At 41.2% G+C, this 18,765-nt stretch overlaps 1 protein-coding gene across 9 annotated transcripts in view; it reads left to right on the top strand.

The window, feature by feature from the left end:
• The window catches only part of DYRK1A (dual specificity tyrosine phosphorylation regulated kinase 1A), a 143,921-nt gene that overhangs the window by 52,677 nt on the left and 72,479 nt on the right, over positions 1 to 18,765 (top strand). For 8 of the 9 annotated variants that reach the window (XM_062205005.1, XM_062204979.1, XM_062205015.1 and 5 more), the window contains one exon: positions 1,181 to 1,266. In XM_062205005.1, coding sequence (XP_062060989.1) covers positions 1,257 to 1,266 — 10 coding nt within the window. In that variant the 5' untranslated portion in view covers positions 1,181 to 1,256. Of the gene's footprint in view, positions 1 to 1,180; positions 1,267 to 2,563; positions 2,657 to 18,765 lie in introns of all 9 variants that reach the window. The other variant, XM_062205031.1, reaches the window with a different exon arrangement.

Here is an 18,765-nt window from a genome sequence, read left to right as displayed (position 1 = left end):
TGCGTCACTGTGCTGGCCCCAAAAGATTATTATTTTTTTTTTAAGTTTTGCACCACTATTTGGAATTCTACCAATAAGAGGTTCATTTGGGCTAACTGGCATCCTTGATGGGAAGTGCCAATACAAGTCCTGATGTGAGTTGTTCAGTCTGGTTGATTTCTTTCCGTAATCTATCTGAAAAGAGCTACACTGAGGCAGTGAGAGTTGTGGGTGGTGATTTAAGCTGTGCAACAAGTTAGGGAGAAACATGAAGCAGGATGATTGGGGTGCCATAGTGTATCATCTAGGGAGTTACAGGCATCGGAATTCAGAGTGCTTTCAAAGGAAAACAGCTTATTTTTAGGATTTGTCCTGAGGATCTAGAATGGGCGAGTTTTTGTATTTCTGCTGTAGGGTCCTCAGTGCTGTGACTAGTAATGTCTTTTGGGTTCAGTAGATTTCTTTTTGCTATCTTGGGAACATAAGCAAAATTTGTTTGATTTGGAATATCTGTTTTATTCTGTGGTATTAATTTAAAAAATAATTTTTCCCCACTCAGCTCAATTATAAGCTAGGTTTAAAACTATTCTTTACTTCTCTTGTTTTTCTCAGTTGATAACAATGAGAGTGCTTTCCCTGTCCCATCAGTCATTATGGAATTTGCTGGTTGATTGTAAAATATCAGTGGAAGCAGTAAGTAGGAAGTACTGTAAAAGAATTAAAGTAACATAAGAGAAACCACTGTGACAAGTGTCTAGGACTTAATTTCCAAGCAACCTGTAGGTCCATGTGTTCTCCTCCGTGGACAGCACCTTGTTACCCCTGGCACATTCATAGTGATTTGTAATGGGATGAAGATCAGGAGTGTAGACCCTCCCTCCCCGCTGAATTAAATGGAGTAATAGAATATTCTGGTTTGTTTGATACCTAGAGGACCTGAAATTTTCAGTGGTAGTAGGCACATTTTGAAACCGTTTTTCCTTTTTACTCACAGTTGAACACATTTTATATATAGTTGATTTTGACTAGTGAAGACTAGTGAAAATTATTTTCAAGTAAGGTGATTAGTTAGCAAATTAATTTTGCAAATGTAGAGTAATTTTCTGTATGTGTTTGGGGATGCTAGTGGTAGATGTTCCTCAGGTAGGGGTAATTGTTTTGCATCATTATGTCTTATCATAATCTGTTTTTCTTCACACAGTGTTGTAGTTTTGCCGCTGGACTCTTCCCTCCCTTCCCCCACCCCATCAGGATGATATGAGACTTGAAAGAAGACGATGCATACAGGTGACTCAAGTTTTGAAATACAGTAGAACTATGGCTAAGAGTATGTGGGAACTGCTGGCGTATTTTGAATTCGGGAGCTTTCTGATAATTAGCATTGTTGGGGGGATTATTTAGATCAATAAATGCAAACATAGCTGGGATATTTTTGACTTTGAGGCTCAGAGAGATAAGCAGTGATTTATAGTGATGTTAATACAAATACAGCATTGTGGTTGCTAATACTGTAACTTTGTAAAAATTGCCTGATACTCTGATGGGAATTGAAATTTCTGATAATAAAATAAATACTATATTCACTTTTATTATTGAACCCATATCTAACCTAAGTTCCTATGAGCATACAACCTTTTAATAGGACTAAATGTTAGTTTATCTTTAATGAGACTCTTAACAACTAAGTTAAGGATATTATACCCATATTATGGTTCCTTAACAAAATGTGGTCTGGGATTTTGTTACTTCTTTGTTTCTTCCCTACCTGTATCTCCGTCTTCCTCTTTTCCCCCACCCCTCCCTTCTTTATTTTACCATTTGTATTTATGTGTAAGTAAAGCAATGTAAAGATGTTTTTGAAAGAATAATTTTGGTTGCTTTTTTGTTAATTGAGGTGATCTTATTCATATATGGAAAATAGAGGCTATTCCATATGTGGCATGTTTACACTGAAGGTGCACTGTAGAATGGGCGAACTTGTATGTTCTTAAACGGGCATTCTGTGAAAACAAGTGATTATATTTTGTAGGTGTTGTTAGGGATAGTCTCAGCCTGATCATATTTGTGACATAATGCTTGAATATGCTGTCTTTAAATTTAAAAGAAGTAATTACATAAATCTTGAATAGGCATCTAATTACAGTAGTGGTATAGTTGTTAAAGCTTTGTGGTTGGTTTTAACTTTTGGTGATTTGGAATTTTTAAAAGGAAAAAAAAATATTTAGATTTTAGAGTGCGATTTTAAAAAGTAATGTTTCATGTGTGCCAATTTGTATGAAGAAATGTGCTTGAATATAGTATTTTATAAATTATAGATCAAATAATTACATTACCCTTTGTGAGACTATGCTGGTAATTCTGTTTCAAGTCCAAGGTGATTGAGTAATTATCTCCCTAATGCGTCTGTCACGTGCACAGAGGTGTGCACTAAACATGCCTGTACATGTTACAGGCATGCTAGAGACACATTCTGAGTGGCTGATCATTAAAATCAGGAAAATACATGGGAATGTCTGCAGAAGCATTTTTAGAATTTGATGAACATTTTGTTGTCAGATTTCACACGTTTGACCTTTTGGTGCAGGAACAGTTTCTCAGCACTGTCAGCTCGCGGCTTGCTCCTTGGGCACTACCCTGCACATGGGCTATACCAAGTAGATGCTCACTTTCAACTGAGGTCAGTAGAGGAACAAAGTATTTTTTGTGATATCTCATAGATTTATCTATGAATGCTAATGATTTTGGAGATTTCCCTCCTGAAGTCTTGAGGTGACAAAGTGGCTACTTTTCCTCACAGGATATGAAGGGTTTCCAAATAGCTCTTTTTCTTGAGAGGTTTCTGGCCTCGATGGAATGAAATAACTGAAGAGCAAGTACAGTTTCATGGAAGTTCACTGGCTAGTTTTCAGCATGCTAGAGCAAAAACGCTTTCTGTGGCTGAGAGTCGTGAGCTGCTGAGGTTGCTTGCTTGGCCTTGTTTCCCGTCAGAGGAAAAGATAACCCAAGAAAGACGCTCTAGCTCTCTTATATGTGTACCAGCTGTCGGTGTATTTCCCTTTCTGACAATTTGGAGGTTATAATTGGTTTTGAATAAAAATTAGCATCTTTCTTAGTCATTAACTAATGCAGCAGTTTGCTCTTAGATTACTATGCACACATTTATTCAACTGATAGAATTTTAACACAAAAAAGTTCTTGAGTTTTTTTAACTGACAGTTATTTCTAGAACACGTATGCGTATTTATTTGCAAATGAATACTCTGCCTTCCACAGGCCTTGTCTGCTCTCTGAGCGTTGTTGGCGGTGCTGACTGTCACGCAGGTTAGGTGAGACGGTGACTGTCTCACACCATGGCAGTGATGCGTCCCAGGCCCAGGGATGCTGAAGAGAATGTTGAAGTCAGTGTTGGGTGACTGACCTTTTACATAATATATAGATTTTTATGAGAATGATGTGAGGTGATGGATATGTTAATTAGCTTAATTTTGGTAATCAGATTGCATCCACATAGCAAAACAGTTGTATTTCATAAATATATACAATTTTAATTTCCCAATTATACCTCCATAAGACTGGAAGTGAAAGAGGAGTAACAGGTATCTTGTGAACATCAAGCCAAAGCCTAATAACATACATATATGGGTGTTCCTGTACTTGCTAAATTTGAAGGGCTTTGTTTCATAGTTTTAAATGTAATTAGACCAAGAGTGAAGTAAACTCGGATTTTCTTTCTGAGTTTTGGAAGAAAAATCACTGCTAACAAGCATTTATCTAGCTAACATGTGCTTTGTAGAGGTCCTCTAAAGGGTGCTCCGCCCCCGTGGATTCCTGTACTTCGGGAGCAAGGAACACGTTCCATTTTGAGCAGGGGCTGGATATGTAAACAAATAAAATGATGCCATGACCTTCATGGATATACTGCTAGGACTTACCTGCTGAATTCAAGGCATTTAGAGTAAAAATGGAAAACACTCCGTGGGTAATGACATTCACAGTGATGGCTTCAGCTGACGTCTGTAGCTCGTGTTACCAGAACCTTTGTGTCCCAGCGGCTCTCCCAAACACCACAGTCCAGGGACTGTGTCCTGATGCTGCTCCCATACACGCCCTCCCTGCACTTCTGATTGCCTTAGTGATGAGGATGCCACCGTTCCACCCAAGCACACCATCATCCTGGGAACATAATAAACAAATTCAGGTTCTTCAGGATATAAATTCACTTATCTGGGACTGGATTTGGAAAGAGCATTGCCTCAGAAGTTACCAAGCACATTAACCTAAAGGCTCTTGTTTGAAGGAAACCTGCTTAAGCCAGCAGGTTTGAAATTTGTTTGATTAAGGGACTTCCCTTCTCTTTTATTTTTAATTTATATGTATTAACATCGCATGGAACATTATTGGAAAATATTACTTGGATACAGCAATTGATACCACTTTTTGTTCTGTTGAAATGGACTTCTTTAGTATCTAAAGTTGTTTTCCAACAATGATAGTGCTGGTCACTTTAGAATTTGAAATAGTTCCAGAATACTTAAGAGTATAACTTTTTGAAGATGAATGACTGTAGAAAATTATTTAAAATGTGCTGATTTGTTCATATTGATTTTATCGTAAGTTTTGTATAGGAGAACTTAGTGCTTAAACCCATTGGTGGCAGTTTTAAATTTACATTCTGTAACTTGTTTTAAAATGTGAACTTGTGGGACAAAATTGATTACACTCAGTGATTACAGAAATATGACATTTATTACAGAGCAGTTGGGATCCAGTGATCATAGACACATAATCTGTTAAGGTAGAAACCTTAGCCTGGTTGCCAGCTGACTACCTGTGGGGTTGTTTTTCACCTGCTGTCACCTGGGCTTTCTGTATGTCTCTGATTCACCAGCTCTCATTTAGTTCTTGATGTAAGCAGTTTGAGTTTACTTTTACTGATTTACTGAATTTCTTCTGTTTTTTTTTTTTTTTTCTTTTTTCTTTTTTGGTAAGTGATAAAGTCCAGTGGATTTACTTTGCTGTCATGTTTTTACATTCTGACTGTATTTCTGAAATCTGTTAGATAGTCTATACCAGCTTGTACTCACTCACATGACTGGAATGTGTCTCTTTATCAGGAGATAGTCTGTTGTATATTTATATCTACATTTACATATTTACACATAATTTGTGGGCCTTAAAAAACTTTGAACTTAAAAATTAGCCTGTTATAGATTTATTGAATTTAGCATGGCGCCTGTGGTTGCCTTGACAAGGCTGGACTGAGGCCCCTGGGCTGAACATTCCCCTCCCTGCTTCATATCCTAGTACTGAAATGGCTGCAATGGCTGGAGCTGCGCTGAGCCAAAGCCAGGAGCCAGGAGTTTCCTTCTGGTCTCCCACGTGGGTGCAAGGGCCCAAGGACTTGGGCCATCTTTCACTGCTTTCCCAGGCCATAGTAGAGAGCTGGATCAGAAGTGAAGCAGCCGGGACTTGAACCGGTGCTTATATGGGATGCCAGCACTGCAGGCGGCGGCTTTACCCGCTATGCCACAGCGCCGGCCCCAGAACATTTGATATGGGAAACCTGAGGTTTGACATATTGTAAAGTTGAATTTCTTGGACGTTAGTGCTTTTATGAAGACCCAGGTGAGTAGATTTAAATTAATTAGTTTAGACTTTCAGGTTACTTTTTAGGTGTATTTCTAAAAGAATGAGTTCTAGGAAGATGCCAGTGGACGTTTTTTCGTCTTTGCAGTTTTCTGTAGAAACAGGAAGTAGGATGGCAGAACCAAAAACTGACAAGACTAGGTGAACACTGTTGTCCCCACAGACCCAAATACAAGTGGTGGAGCAAGTCTCAGCGCTACGCGATCTGTGTGGTGTCGGATTTGTGCAGAAAAAATTCTTAGGCAACCAAAAGACTATAGGAACATTGAAGTGAGGGGAACATCAAATAGGTACTCAGGGGATTTCAACTGAGTGATGGTTATGAAGGTGGGTGGTGTAGGGAATGGCTGTGTCTGGGCAGTGAGAATCAAGTGAAAATATGAATAGCAAAGGAAGAATGAGGTTGCTGAGTGCTTCATAGTCAGATAAGAGTAAAAAGATCTTCAAATCAGATGCTTAGGGGAGAATGAAGGCAGAGGAAAAACGGTTACTAAACTAAATTTTAGTGTTGTTCTTAAATTGGGGAATCAACTCTACTATTAGACGTGTAATGGAATAGAAAGGAGAACAGAAGGGGTTGTGGGTGTGATACAAAGGCATTGATGCCAAGGCAACCATGAGAACAGAAGTCTAAAGATCCAGTTTTTTCATGTGGAGAATAAGAATCAGAATAATGGTAATCATACCTCATCGTACACTTAACGCAGCATATAGCACATGCCCACTAGACATGCTTTATTTCTGTTATCTTGTGGTTGTTGCCATATAATTTATGCAAGTTTGGAGCTACATTTCTTAAATTTCCCATTTATTTGGGAAATTGATGTATGAAATTACGTGTTAACGTCTCATTTTATTTGTTGTTCTCATGTTTGTTACCATACTTAACTATTCAAGTTCAAATTCATACCATTTGCATAATTTAAAATTTGTGTGATGGACTATTCTGTTTAGTAGGCACGGCCATTATGCTGATTTTTCTATTTATCTGACATTGCTTTGTGGCCTATGATTTAGATCTGGGTTCATTCAGAAAGGATTACCAGGAATAGGGTTAATAGGGGAAAAATGTGACCACGGTGAAGGATTTCTGGGAAACGAGTTAGCTGAAAAGTTACTTGTTTTTCATACTGATTCAGTTGAGCTGGTTCACTTGTAGAATCCATTTTTGCATGAATATGGTAGAAAAATGTTTCGTTGAAAGATACCTGAAATGCTTAAGTTCTCCCTGTCCCCATTTAATGTAGCATGTTTGTAGTTTTTTCTGTCTTTGAGGGTACGTTTTTTTCACCTCTCACCTCTCTAGTAAATTGTGTATATGTGTATGCACATTGTATAAAAATCCCTTGAAACATAATTTCCCATGAAATTTACCTACTATACAAGAAAGGTGGCATTCTTAGTGAATTTATGTAATGTGCTTCTGTCTTCACCACGGTCCAGCTTTAAATACATATTTTAACTGAAAATAATTGAAGTTCCAAGGTGGGCATTGGGCCTAAGAGTTAGGATGCCAGTGTGGATGCCTGTATTTCGTTGGGGTACCTGAGATTTGAGTCCCTGCTCCACTCCTGATTCCAGCTTCCTGCTAGTGTGTGTTCTGGGAGGCAGCAGGTGGTGACTTAGCTGCTTGTTTCTGATTCCTCACTTCAGCCTGGTCCTGCCCTAGCTTCTGTGGGCAGTTGTAGGTGGGAGCTCTCTGCCTGTCTTTGCTGCTTTGCTGTCTTTGCTTTGTTATATATAATAACATTCAGATAGAACATACGTGTAAAAACAGAAATAAATTGCCTATAATCATTATAGCTTCATTACAATATTTTTGTAGATGTTTGCTCATTTCTTCATGTATGTTTGACCCCTTCAAAGAGTATTTGAGAAACAAATTGGGATGATATTTTACATTTTGTTTTCTGCTTTTCATACTTAAAGATTTCCCTCATTATTATTTTACAGCATTATTTTAAATAATATTAGTATTCTATAAATCAGTTAATATTTAACCTTTTCCCCATTTTTGCTAATTAGCTTATAAATAATATTTACGTGGACAGCATTGTGACAGTCTTTGTGGTTATCTTTGATTTACTGCCTTAGGTCTAGTCTCTAGAATTTGTTGAATTAAAGGGTATGTTTTTAGTATGTTTAATACATACTTTCAGGTATCTTTACAAAATAGAATTTCTGCTACTATTAGATATCAGAGTTTTTCTTTCTTTTTATTTAAAGATTTATTTTTGTTTATTTGAAAGAGTTACAGAGAGGTAGAGATAGAGAGAGGTCTTCCATCCACTGGTTCACTCCCCAGATGGCTGCAACTGCTGGAGCTGAGCTGATCTGATCCACAGTCAGGAGCCAGGAGCTTCTTCCGGGTTTCCCAAGTGGATGCAGTGGCCCAAGGACTTGGGCCATCTTCCACTGCTTTCCCAGGCCATAGCAGAGAGCTGGATTGGAAGAGGAGCAGCCAAGACTAGGACCGGCCCCCATATGGGATGCCGGCACTTCAGGCCAGGGCGTTAACCTGCTGTGCCACAGCACCGGCCCCATGTTTTTCTATGCTCTAAAATCCTATTTTTTTAAAAATGCCAGTTTGATAGACAAAGCATAATTTAGTACTCTTTTAATTTAGATTTAAATATTAATGGACTTGACTATGTCTCTAGATTTGTTACTTTTGTGAGCTTCCTTTTAGTTTTTTATTTGTTTTACATTTTAATTTTTCTCTAAATCTGTAAGAGTTCCTCAGTGGATCCTTACTATATGCCACAGGCTGTTCTCAATGATTTACATGCATTGAGGCATTTACTCTTGATGCTGACTTGGCCTAGGTTAGGTAGCCTGCCCCAGCTGCCGCAGCCAGTGAGGATGGGGCTGGAGTGCAGATCCGGAGTAGGACTCATCACTCTGCTAAATGTCAGCCTTGATTACTGCTGATAGTTCTTCCAGTTTGTACTTGTCTTAATTTTCTTCATAGCATATTTTACTTATTTTTAAATTTTTATTGGTATACATGAGAGAAGAGAGACAGACGGATGAACACACACAGATCCCATCCACTGGTTCACTCCCCAGACGCTTGCAGTGGCCCACCTGGGGCTGACGTCAGGCACTGGGAGGGCCGCCTAGCTTTCCCACCTGAGCGGCATGAGCCCGATTACCTGAGCCATCACTGCTGCCTCCCAGGTCTGCATGAGAAGGAAACTGGAGTCAGGAGCCAGAGCTGGCAGTTGGGAATTGGAGCTCTGTATGCACCCCAACATGGAATGTGAGCTTACTAGTCACCGGGCCAGACACTGGCTCCTACGGTACGCTTTTATATACGAGGGTTAGGCTTTTGTATGGAAGGATTAGGTTTTACTAGTGTAACGTATTAGCTTCTCACATATCTTTTTTGAACAAGTGAGAATAAAACCATTAACAATCTGTTCTTGGTGATGACCTTTTGTGTAATATATTTTCACTTTTAAGGACTTCCTAATAGCTTCATAACTAGCTTACTCAGTATGATCTTTTCTGGAAGTTGTGTGGAAATCACTGTTTTAAGAAGGAACATATGTTTTTAGAAAGGCAAATAGGAATTGTAAAGATTATATAATAACAATTATTTGAATTGTAAATTCAGATGACATGTCATACTCTTTGGTTCTAGGAGTAATTTGATTATTTTGCTATTTTTTAGAAAATGAGTAGATTTGGCCATTGTTCAAAAAAGTTCTGAATATGTTTTGCTTTTAATTTTGAGGTAAGATTCTTTTCTAAAAGGAAGGTCAAAAACTACAAACTTAATATAAAAAGTTAAATTATTTAAGGTTTGGATTATGTAGAATAACTTCTGAAAAGCTGTAATTTTTGATTTGACTTTTCTAAGTACTCTTTTTTTTTTTTGAAAAGATTTATTTATTTATTTGAAAGGCAAAGAATTAACAGAGAGACAGAGAGAGAGAGAAAGAGAGAGAGAGAGAGGGAGGTCTTCCATCTGCAGGTTTACTCCCCAAATGGCTGCGGTGGCCGGAGCTGGGCTGATCTGAAGGTGGAAGCTCGGAGCTTCTTCCAGGTCTCCCATGCAGGTGCAGGGGCCTGAGCACTTGAGCCATCTTCCACTGCTTTCCCTGGCTATATCTGAGAGCTGGATCAGAAGTGGAGCAGCTGGGACTTGAACCCATGCCCATATATAGGATGCAGCACTGCTGGCAGCAGCTTTACCCAGTGTGCCACAGCACTGGCCCCACTCCCTTTCCCTTTCCTTGGTTGCTACTAGGCTATTTAGTGATGTCTCTTTAATTTGATCTGGGCCCTTGTATCCTTTAGTTACGTGGGGTGTATTGAGTGCAGTGGTTAAGTCACACATGCATCCCATATTGGAGTGTGTGGTTCCAGTCCTGGCTACCCCACTTCCGATCAAGCTTCCTGTTGATGTGCACCCTGATGGGCCTTCAGTGTAAACTCAAATAGTTGGGTTCCTCTGACCCACATGAGAGATCTGTATTGAATTTTATGTTCCTGGCTTCAGCCTGGCTCAGCTCTGGCTGTTAGCCATTTCTTGGAATGAACCAGTTGATGGAAGATCTCACTCTCTCTGCTTTTGAATTTAAAAATGAAATTAGAAAAATAAATGGCCGCGGCTCACTAGACTAATCCTCCGGCTGCGGCGCTGGCACCCTGGGTTCTAGTCCTGGTCGGGGCGCCGGATTCTGTCCCGGTTGCTCCTCTTCCAGGCCAGCTCTATGCTGTGGCCCAGGAGTGCAGTGGAGGATGGCCCAAGTGCTTGGGCCCTGCACCCGCATGGGAGACCAGGAGAAGCACCTGGCTCCTGCCTTCAGATCAGCGCGGTGCGCCGGCTGCAGCGGCCATTGAGGGGGTGAACCAATGGACAAGGAAGACCTTTCTCTCTGTCTCTCTCTCACTGTCCACTCTGCCTGTCAATGAATGAATGAATGAATGAATGAATGAAGGACTGCTGCTGTGACGTAGTGGGTAAAGCCGCCGCCTGTACTGCTGGCATCCCATATGGGTGCTGGTTCGAGACCTGTCTGCTCCACTTCCGATCTAGCTCTCTGCTGTGGCTTGGGAAAGCAGTGGAAGATGGCCCAAGTCCTTGGGCCCCTGTACCCTTGTGGGAGACCTGGGGGAAGCTCCAGGCTCCTGGCTTCAGATTGGCCCAGCTCCTGCCGGTCGGCCTTTTGGGGAGTGAACTAGTGGATAGAAGACATCTCTCTCTCTCTCTCTCTCTCTCTCTCTCTGCGTCTGCCTCTCTGTAGCTCTTTCAAGTAAAATAAATAAACCTTTTTTTAAAAAAGAATATATTAAACACATTTTTATTAGAAATAGAAGGTCACTTGGAATTTATTTAAAAATATTAGCTTATGAAAGTTCTGGGAGTGATAGGGAACCCGATGTATATGCCACCTGTGCTGGTTGTAAAACATGACCAACAATTTGTTTTTAATTAATTTTTTAAGGAATACAAATTTCCCAAGTACAAGTTTAGTAATATAGTTATTTTTCCCACCATAGCTGCCCTCCCACCCACATTCTCACCTCTCCTCCTCTTCCCTCTCCCCTTCTCAGTCCCATTTCCCCATTAAGATTCATCTTCAATTAACTTTATACACAGAAGACCAACTTTATACTAAGTAAAGATTTCAACAATTTGCACAAACATGGACACACACAAAAAACCGAGAACTAGTTTTACAGTTAACTCTCACAATACAGCTCATTGAGGACAGAGGTCCTGCATGAACAGTTAGTGTACAGTGATTGCTGTTGTAATCTAACAATTAACACTCTTATGTGTGATGTCAGTCACACCCGAGACTCTTGACATGAGCTGCCTCGGCTGTGGAAGGAAGCCTTTTGAATCTAGACTCTGACCGCCAATTCTTGACCCCTTCTCCCATTAAAGGTGGAAACTCATTTCTCTTCTTGCACGTGGGCTGGCCCTAGTGACTGTCCTAATGAATGGGATACGGTAGAAAAGATGCTGTCATGCATACTGCTTCCTCTATGTTGTGAGGAAGCCATACAGCCACATGGGAAAACCATGTGTAGCCATCTGGCCCAGCCCCACCCAATGTCCCAGCCGCTGGCCATGTGGGTGAGCAGGCCTCAGCTTTTCCTGACCTCAGTCTTCAGGCCATCTAACCAACACCAAATACAGCAGAGATCATTGTTCTTATCAAGCCCTGCCTAGATTTCAGATTCTAGTTTGGGGTGGCTGCTTCCACAGTAACAGAGGACGGTAGCTCTGTGGCTGAGTGCCACCTGCACTGTGCTGCAAGGGTGCTATGTGCAGGTCCCCAGGCCACCCTTGTTGGGCCTGCGAGGAGGAAGAAGCAGGGCAGCCAGCTGACAGAGTCCACATGCGAGCAGGATGGCCTGGCTCTGCAACCTTGGGCTGGCTTCCTAGGCGTTCGGGGCCTCAGTGTCACTTTGAAAGGAGAGCAGGAGTGGTACTTAGTTTATGGAGTTGTGAGGATCAAACAGATGCAGACTTGCAAAGGATGGGCATGCTGCTGGCTCTCCCATCGCTCCTCTCCAGTGGAACTCTTTCCTTCATAGCTGTTACCACTATGTGATCTCATCTGATGGATTTATCTGTGTTTGCTTCTCTGCCATCTGCCTTCCACCCTGCTTCCCAAGGGGTGGGCAGCTGGATTCTGGAAAGGCATCTGTTCTGTCACTGGACTTTGGTGCTGGGAAGAGTGTCTGTTGAGTTCATGCCACACCTTCAGTGGGTCCGTTTTGAGCTGTGAGTGGAGAGACTGCGGTCATGGTCAGAGAGTAGAGACGGGTCCTCACCTAATGCAAGTGCAGAGTGAACCCATGAGAGGACAGCAGACCACAGGGTTCTGAAAAGGAAGCAGACCCTACTAATTGAGAGGCTAGGAAAGGCCTTGGGGAGGTGTTCTGCGGGGAAGAAGGCTCTCAGGAGCTGAAGATGTGGGGGAGACGTGACTGTAGGGAGAGCGTGCAGGAGCCCGAGCCCCTGTGGGAAAGAAGCATGCTTCACAGATGGCCAGTGGTGCCCTAGGCTGGTCCACAGGCAGCAGTGGGGGCCGTGGTCAGAGCTGTCAGCTGTGTCTCTAGATCTCAGGTTCAGGTCCCTGCCCCCAGCTCCATCTGGACTTGACTCTTCCCATGCCTTATGATCCTGGAGTGATCTGTGATGTCACCCTCGGGCCTGGAAGGATCCCAGGAGCTTTCATTCCCTCCTCCCCCTTTTTATTAAAAAAGATTATCTGTGGTAGAGTTACAAAGAGAGAGAGAGGCAGAGAAAGGTCTTCCACCCTCTGGTTCACTCCCCAAATGTCTGCAATGGCTGGAGCTGTGCCGATCCAAAGCCAGGAGCTTCTTCCAGGTCTCCCATGTGGATGTAGGGGCACAAGCGCTTGGGCCATCTTCTACTGCTGTCCCACGCCATAGCAGAGAGCTGGATCGGAAATGGAGCAGCCGGGATTCAAATCGGAGCCCATGTGGTATGCTGGCACTGCAGGCAGAGGCTTAGCTCACTTCGCCACAGCACCAGCTCCTCTTTGCTTTTTTTTTTTTTTTTTTAAGAAGTACAGACGTTGTGTTTTCAGTTCTGAATTCTGATGAAGAGAAGACTTCCCACCTTTGGAGCCATGAGGCTCTCCCAGCACCATTGGCACCCGTATAAGCCAAGCACATCTCCAAGGATGTCCACGAGTGGCCACGTTCTGCATATTTATCAGGGGGATGGGTCTTCTCAGGGGACGTGTGGGACACAATGGGAACAAGTGTTTTCACCTTGGTCATTCAAAACCAAGCTTGCTTGATATAAAATCACAATGAAAAAGTTGTTGAGTACCGGCTGTTTGGACAACCTAGTGGTTATAGCCATTCTTGTTTCTTCCTGCTAGCAGGGTTATTCTTCAGGCTGTGGCCTGGAGATTTGTGCTCTATATTAAGCATTAATGATTCAACGAATGTGTGTGTTATTACTGGGAAGTAAAAGCTGAAAGTTTCCCTTTTCCTTATTCTTACTTTTCGGGCCAGCCCCTCTTAACTCTTCAGTGTTTGAATTCTCATGGTTTCTTCCATCACTGTATGCACAGTGACATGGTTGTAGCTCTGGTTTATCATTTAAGAAACTACCTACTGTCATCTCAGATATCTGACACCAAGTATTTCTGTAGGCTACCTTGTTTTCTGCCAGTTTCCATTTTTTAAAGATTTATTTATTTGAAAGACAGTTACAGAGAGAGGTAGAAACAGAGAGAGAGGTCTTCCATCTGCTGGTTCATTCCCCAGATGGCCGCAATGGCTGGAACTGCGCTGATCCGAAGCCAGGAGCCAGGAGCTAGGAGCTTCTTTTGGGTCTCCCATGTGGATGCAGGGGCCCAAGGACTTGGGCCATCTTCTATTGCTATCGCAGGCCATAGCAGAGGTTTGGATTGGAAGTGGAGCTGCCGGGACTAGAACCGGCGCCCATGTGGGATGCCAGCGCTTCAAGCCAGGGCTTTAACCCGCTGAGCCACAGAACTGGCTCCAGTTTCTATTTTTTTTTTTTAATTTTTCTTTAGATTATTATTAAAATTTTGTAAAACTGATCTAACTTTTCCTTGACCCATTGATTTTGGACAGTTATTCTTGACTTCCCAAGATAAGGAGAGCCTTAGTTCCCTTTACATATATTTTTTAAAGGGATTTTTTAAAAGATTTTATTTATTTGAGAGACAGAATTAACAGACAGAGGGAGAGACAGAAAGGTCTTGCATCTCCTGGTTCACTCCCCAAATGGTCACAACCACCAGAGCTGGGCTGATCCGGAGCTAGGAGCCAGAAGCTTCTCCCAGGTCTCCCATGCAGGTGCAGGGACCCAAGGACCTGGGACATCTTCACAGGCCATAGCAGAAAGCTGGATTGGAAGTGGAGCAAGTGGGACATGAACCTCTGCTCGTATGGGGTGCTGGCGCTGTAGGCAGAAGCTTAGCCTACTCTTCCTCAGTGCTGGCCCCAGTTCCCCTTGTGTTTCTTTTACCTCCTAGCCCTTGCCCAGCAGTTACTTTTCCATTGCATATGGATATATACATATATATAACTTTCATCACCTATAATTGAACTCTATGTTTCAGTCTTAATATTTTCAGAAAATTGAAAACAGGAAACCATTCTGGAAGGACTCCTGGTGTATGGGGCTCATAGAGAGGGAGGTGTGAGACTGTCCCCAAGCTTGTTCCAGGAATGGGCAGACTATTGATGTTGGGATGGGGTGTAGTGCAATGTAATTAGTTAAAAAAGGATTTAATTGTGTGACGTGTGTTCTTTAAATCTACAGTGCTTAGTGATGGTTGATGATTTTTCATCTGTGAGCCACACACGGCTTTTTTCAAAGTATTTTAAGAATAAATTCCTACTGACTCTAATCGCCCAACTCGAGCCAGAACTTCCCGTGCCATCCTCTTTTTCCCTCCCAGGTGAGAAGATAGAGCACAGGTTAGATGTTTTTTGTGGCTGAGACACGCAGACTGAGAGGCTCATTTAATGTGTACGAATGGGACCCTGGCACGAAGATTCACTTCCATTTGTTGCTAGGGTGAGGTGGCTTGGCTCCCTCCAGCAGTGTGGGCCCATGCTGTTGCTGCTGTCTGACCCTGCAGGTGGGCATTCCTCTGGCCTCGGCCTGGGATGCCTGTTAATCTGAGTTTGAATGGCTGGGACTCAGTATGTTGACTGGTGAGTGGATCATCTCTTCAGAGCCGTAGGTGGAGGCTGGCCATGCAGCAGTTAGTTGCTCAGTAAAGCAAGCCACCTGGAATTGCACTAGCCACATCCGCTGTGATGCTTGGTGCCAGCTGTCAGCTCTGTGTCTCTGATACGTCTTCGGTTACTGGAATGATCTCCTTTGCTCTTTGTTTTGCAAAAAGCTGGCAGAGTCTCGTTCACTGGTATATCTGGACCCCATGCCTGAATTCATTTTGTTTTGTGGTTCTTGACTGCCATTTTGGTGGGTATTATGGAGCGTATGAATCCGCATGTTTAATCTGCCAGGGCTCTAGATTTTTTGGATTGAAGAACCTCTTCCAGTTTATGAAACTGAGCTCCCAGGTGTTCTGTTGGCTCTTGCTGTTGGTGTTATAGGCGGTTTTTTGTCAACTCCACTACAGTGTGGCCCTCTTTGGTTCTTACTTACCTGTGAGTTCTGGAACTTTCCTGCCTAGTGACTTTTGGTTTGGGCTCTGTGTGTGCAAGCAGTGTTGTGTTCTCTGTCCTGATCTCGTTGAAATCTTTGGCCCATTACATCTGACGTTGCCTGTCTCTCTTCAGTGCTTCTCACCCCAAAGCTCTTGAAAATGAATTTTTTGTATTGTTCCTTTTCGCATATCAGACCAGATGTACTCCTTAAATTTGTTCACAGGTTTTTGTGTGGTATGAGAATAGATGAGAAAATACTCAGTGCGATTTGTATAGATGAAGATGCTTGAGAATGATGGCACTGTTACTATGTTTTATTGCCTTGATAAATTTAGTACAAAAAGGATTTTTAACTCCCCAAATGAATCTTTGTTTTAGTAACATACTGTTATGATAACTTTTAGCTGAGTAAAAATTTAGCCAGTCAACTTTTATATTCCTGCCATACCTGGATGAAAGAACAAAAGTATGTTTAATGTGCGAAGTATTCATGATGTTCTGAGTGATGTTTTTGTTTTGGGAAGGGAGAAAGGAAGAGGAGGCAAGCATTCCCCAAACGTGCATTAGTGCATTACGTTGTCAAGAAGAGTAAACGGCCATTCCAGCATCTACAAACTTCAGTGCTTAATCCATGTTTAAATCACACTTTAGCTTCTGACTTTGTAACTCACAGAGTTTGAGAAGTGAGGGGGAATAAAAGCATCAGTATTGTTCCTAAGTTGGAGAGGACAGATACCTGCTGTGCTTAATCTGTTGTAGAAGGTACCCAGCAAAATTGTATTGTGGCAGCCTCACTTTATGGAGTGAGATTGTGGCCCACAATTTTTGGAATGTTTTTCCAAATAAGATGCGTGAAGTTAAGATAAAAGAAAATTTACTTTGATTTTTCCAAAACTGTTGTTACATTGTATAAGTACGTCTCCTCAAAAGACAAGATTACTGGTGTGATATGATTTCTGATTTGAGATAATCTTGGAAGATCCATCACTGGGCATAACAATAGCATTATAATTGAGAGGATGGAGATTGCGTTTCTGTATCCTGAGCTGATTAACTTTGAATGAGAAGTAACTAGTTACTCTGAATATATTTCTTGTTACAATATAGGGAATAAAACATCCGGATATTATATTTTTAAAAAATGCATGATTACTCATACCTACAATACTTGTTTTCTTTAGTAGGAGTTCTAATTTATATATTTTATGTAAACATTTGAAATGTTCGACTTCTGATTCTAAAAGTAGTATTATTGATTCTTTTAAACTCCTTAGGAAGAGTTGATGCTGAACTGAATAACATTTACATTCAGTGTTTCATGCCACACAGCATCTGTCACCAGGCAGGCGGTGTTTCCTTGTGTCTCTGCGCCCCAAAGGAAAGTGGGAGCGCCAAGGTTTTAATTTTTTCCCCTTCAAGGACAGGAGACATTTGTGATGTGAAAGTCTTTAGGAGGCAGAGCAGAACAGTCCTTGTTTTTATGGAAAAGGCCCTTTTTACTCTTGGATGTTGGAAGACAGGCTGGGTTAGGAGCACTTTTTCATTGTGGAGGAAGTAAGAAACTTCCAAAATACTAAAGGTTTGTGGATAAGGAGATGAATGAAAGTTTAAAAATCTTTCTCTTTTATTTCTCCTCTTGTTTTTATCCTTTTTAATTAAAGGAGGCTCCTAAGGGTTCCAGTGGTTCACAAACAGACCAAGTAATGTTCAGAGTTTGAAGTAGTGAGGTTGAATCTTTCAGGGAACGGGTTAAATACTCTGGGTGTGAGCGTGGTTTTCAAGCCTGTCTTAAGCCTTGATTAGTAGATATTTCTGATAGCACAGGGAAAGATTCTGTCCTGGGCATATTTGAGCTTTCACATTGAGGTAGATTTTTCGTATGGATAAGAGACTTACTGATACCTGACTGATTATTGATTTTTTTCCATAGGTAGCTGTTAGATGATAATTTGAAAGGGCTTTGGTTTTTATCTGTAGTGTAGGACCTTTATCTTATGTACAATGTTTGTAAAAATGTAGTTTTTCTTTTTTAAAAAAATAGAGGGGTTAGTATTGGTTGGTATTGAATTTCCTTCCAGCTTTATAAAGTTGTTGTTGGTCCCTTTTCACCCTTTAAGAAGCAGACGTTTCAATCTTGTTTTCTGGTTTTCATCCAGAATAATTCAGTAGAGAAAACATAGAAATTGGAAGACAGTTGTAGGTGGTGGGTGGTGGGGACAGGTTGGAGATGGTGGAAGGTGGCTTCAGTTTTCTTAGAGAAGAAGATCCCAAGAATCTGATGCTCAGAATTTGTTCTGTGTCTTAATCTATTTTTGCAAAATCTAGAAGTCTGGAGACATTACAGGCATTCTGTGGAAAATATATTTAAAAATCACTAACATGGCGTAGGAAGAGTCTGTATTCCATTTAGAAGGAGATAATTGCTAGGGTAGGTGGGACAACTTGATATATTTTAAAATACAACTGTATCTTTTGTAAGGTGCAGATGGGAACTGTGTCTCCTTGACATGTTTAAAGTATTTCTCTGAATATGTGAGATTAAAGAAATCCTCTCAATCACTTAGAATTGTCAGAACACTGATGTTCTTTATCGTTGTAGCTGTTAGTATGTACCGACACAGTTTAAGTGTTTTTTTAATGTTTTATTCATTATTAGAAATTGTACATATGGATATAATAATGTGTTTATATTATGGTTACATCTTAATTGAGCCTGGTTCCCATATAATGGATATTATTTACTTGGTCCAGATTTGTGTATTTTAAGCCCTGTGAATTAATGCTTAATCTGGATTTTATTATTTTGAAATTATACATTGTATAATGAGCTGTAATTGCATATTATTGCACATTAAAGGATGTCATGATAAAAAGCAAAAGTTATGTTTCTTGAACCTGAGCAAAGCTTATTTGAGACGTTAGTGAGCCATGCTTTCTGTTATGCCCACCCCTTATTTATTGTGGTATTTCCAGTAGAAAGCAAAA

Source organism: Lepus europaeus, chromosome 2 (genome assembly GCF_033115175.1).
Source record: "Lepus europaeus isolate LE1 chromosome 2, mLepTim1.pri, whole genome shotgun sequence".
Taxonomy (NCBI): domain Eukaryota; kingdom Metazoa; phylum Chordata; class Mammalia; order Lagomorpha; family Leporidae; genus Lepus; species Lepus europaeus.
This window is presented reverse-complemented; position numbering and strand designations above follow the sequence as displayed.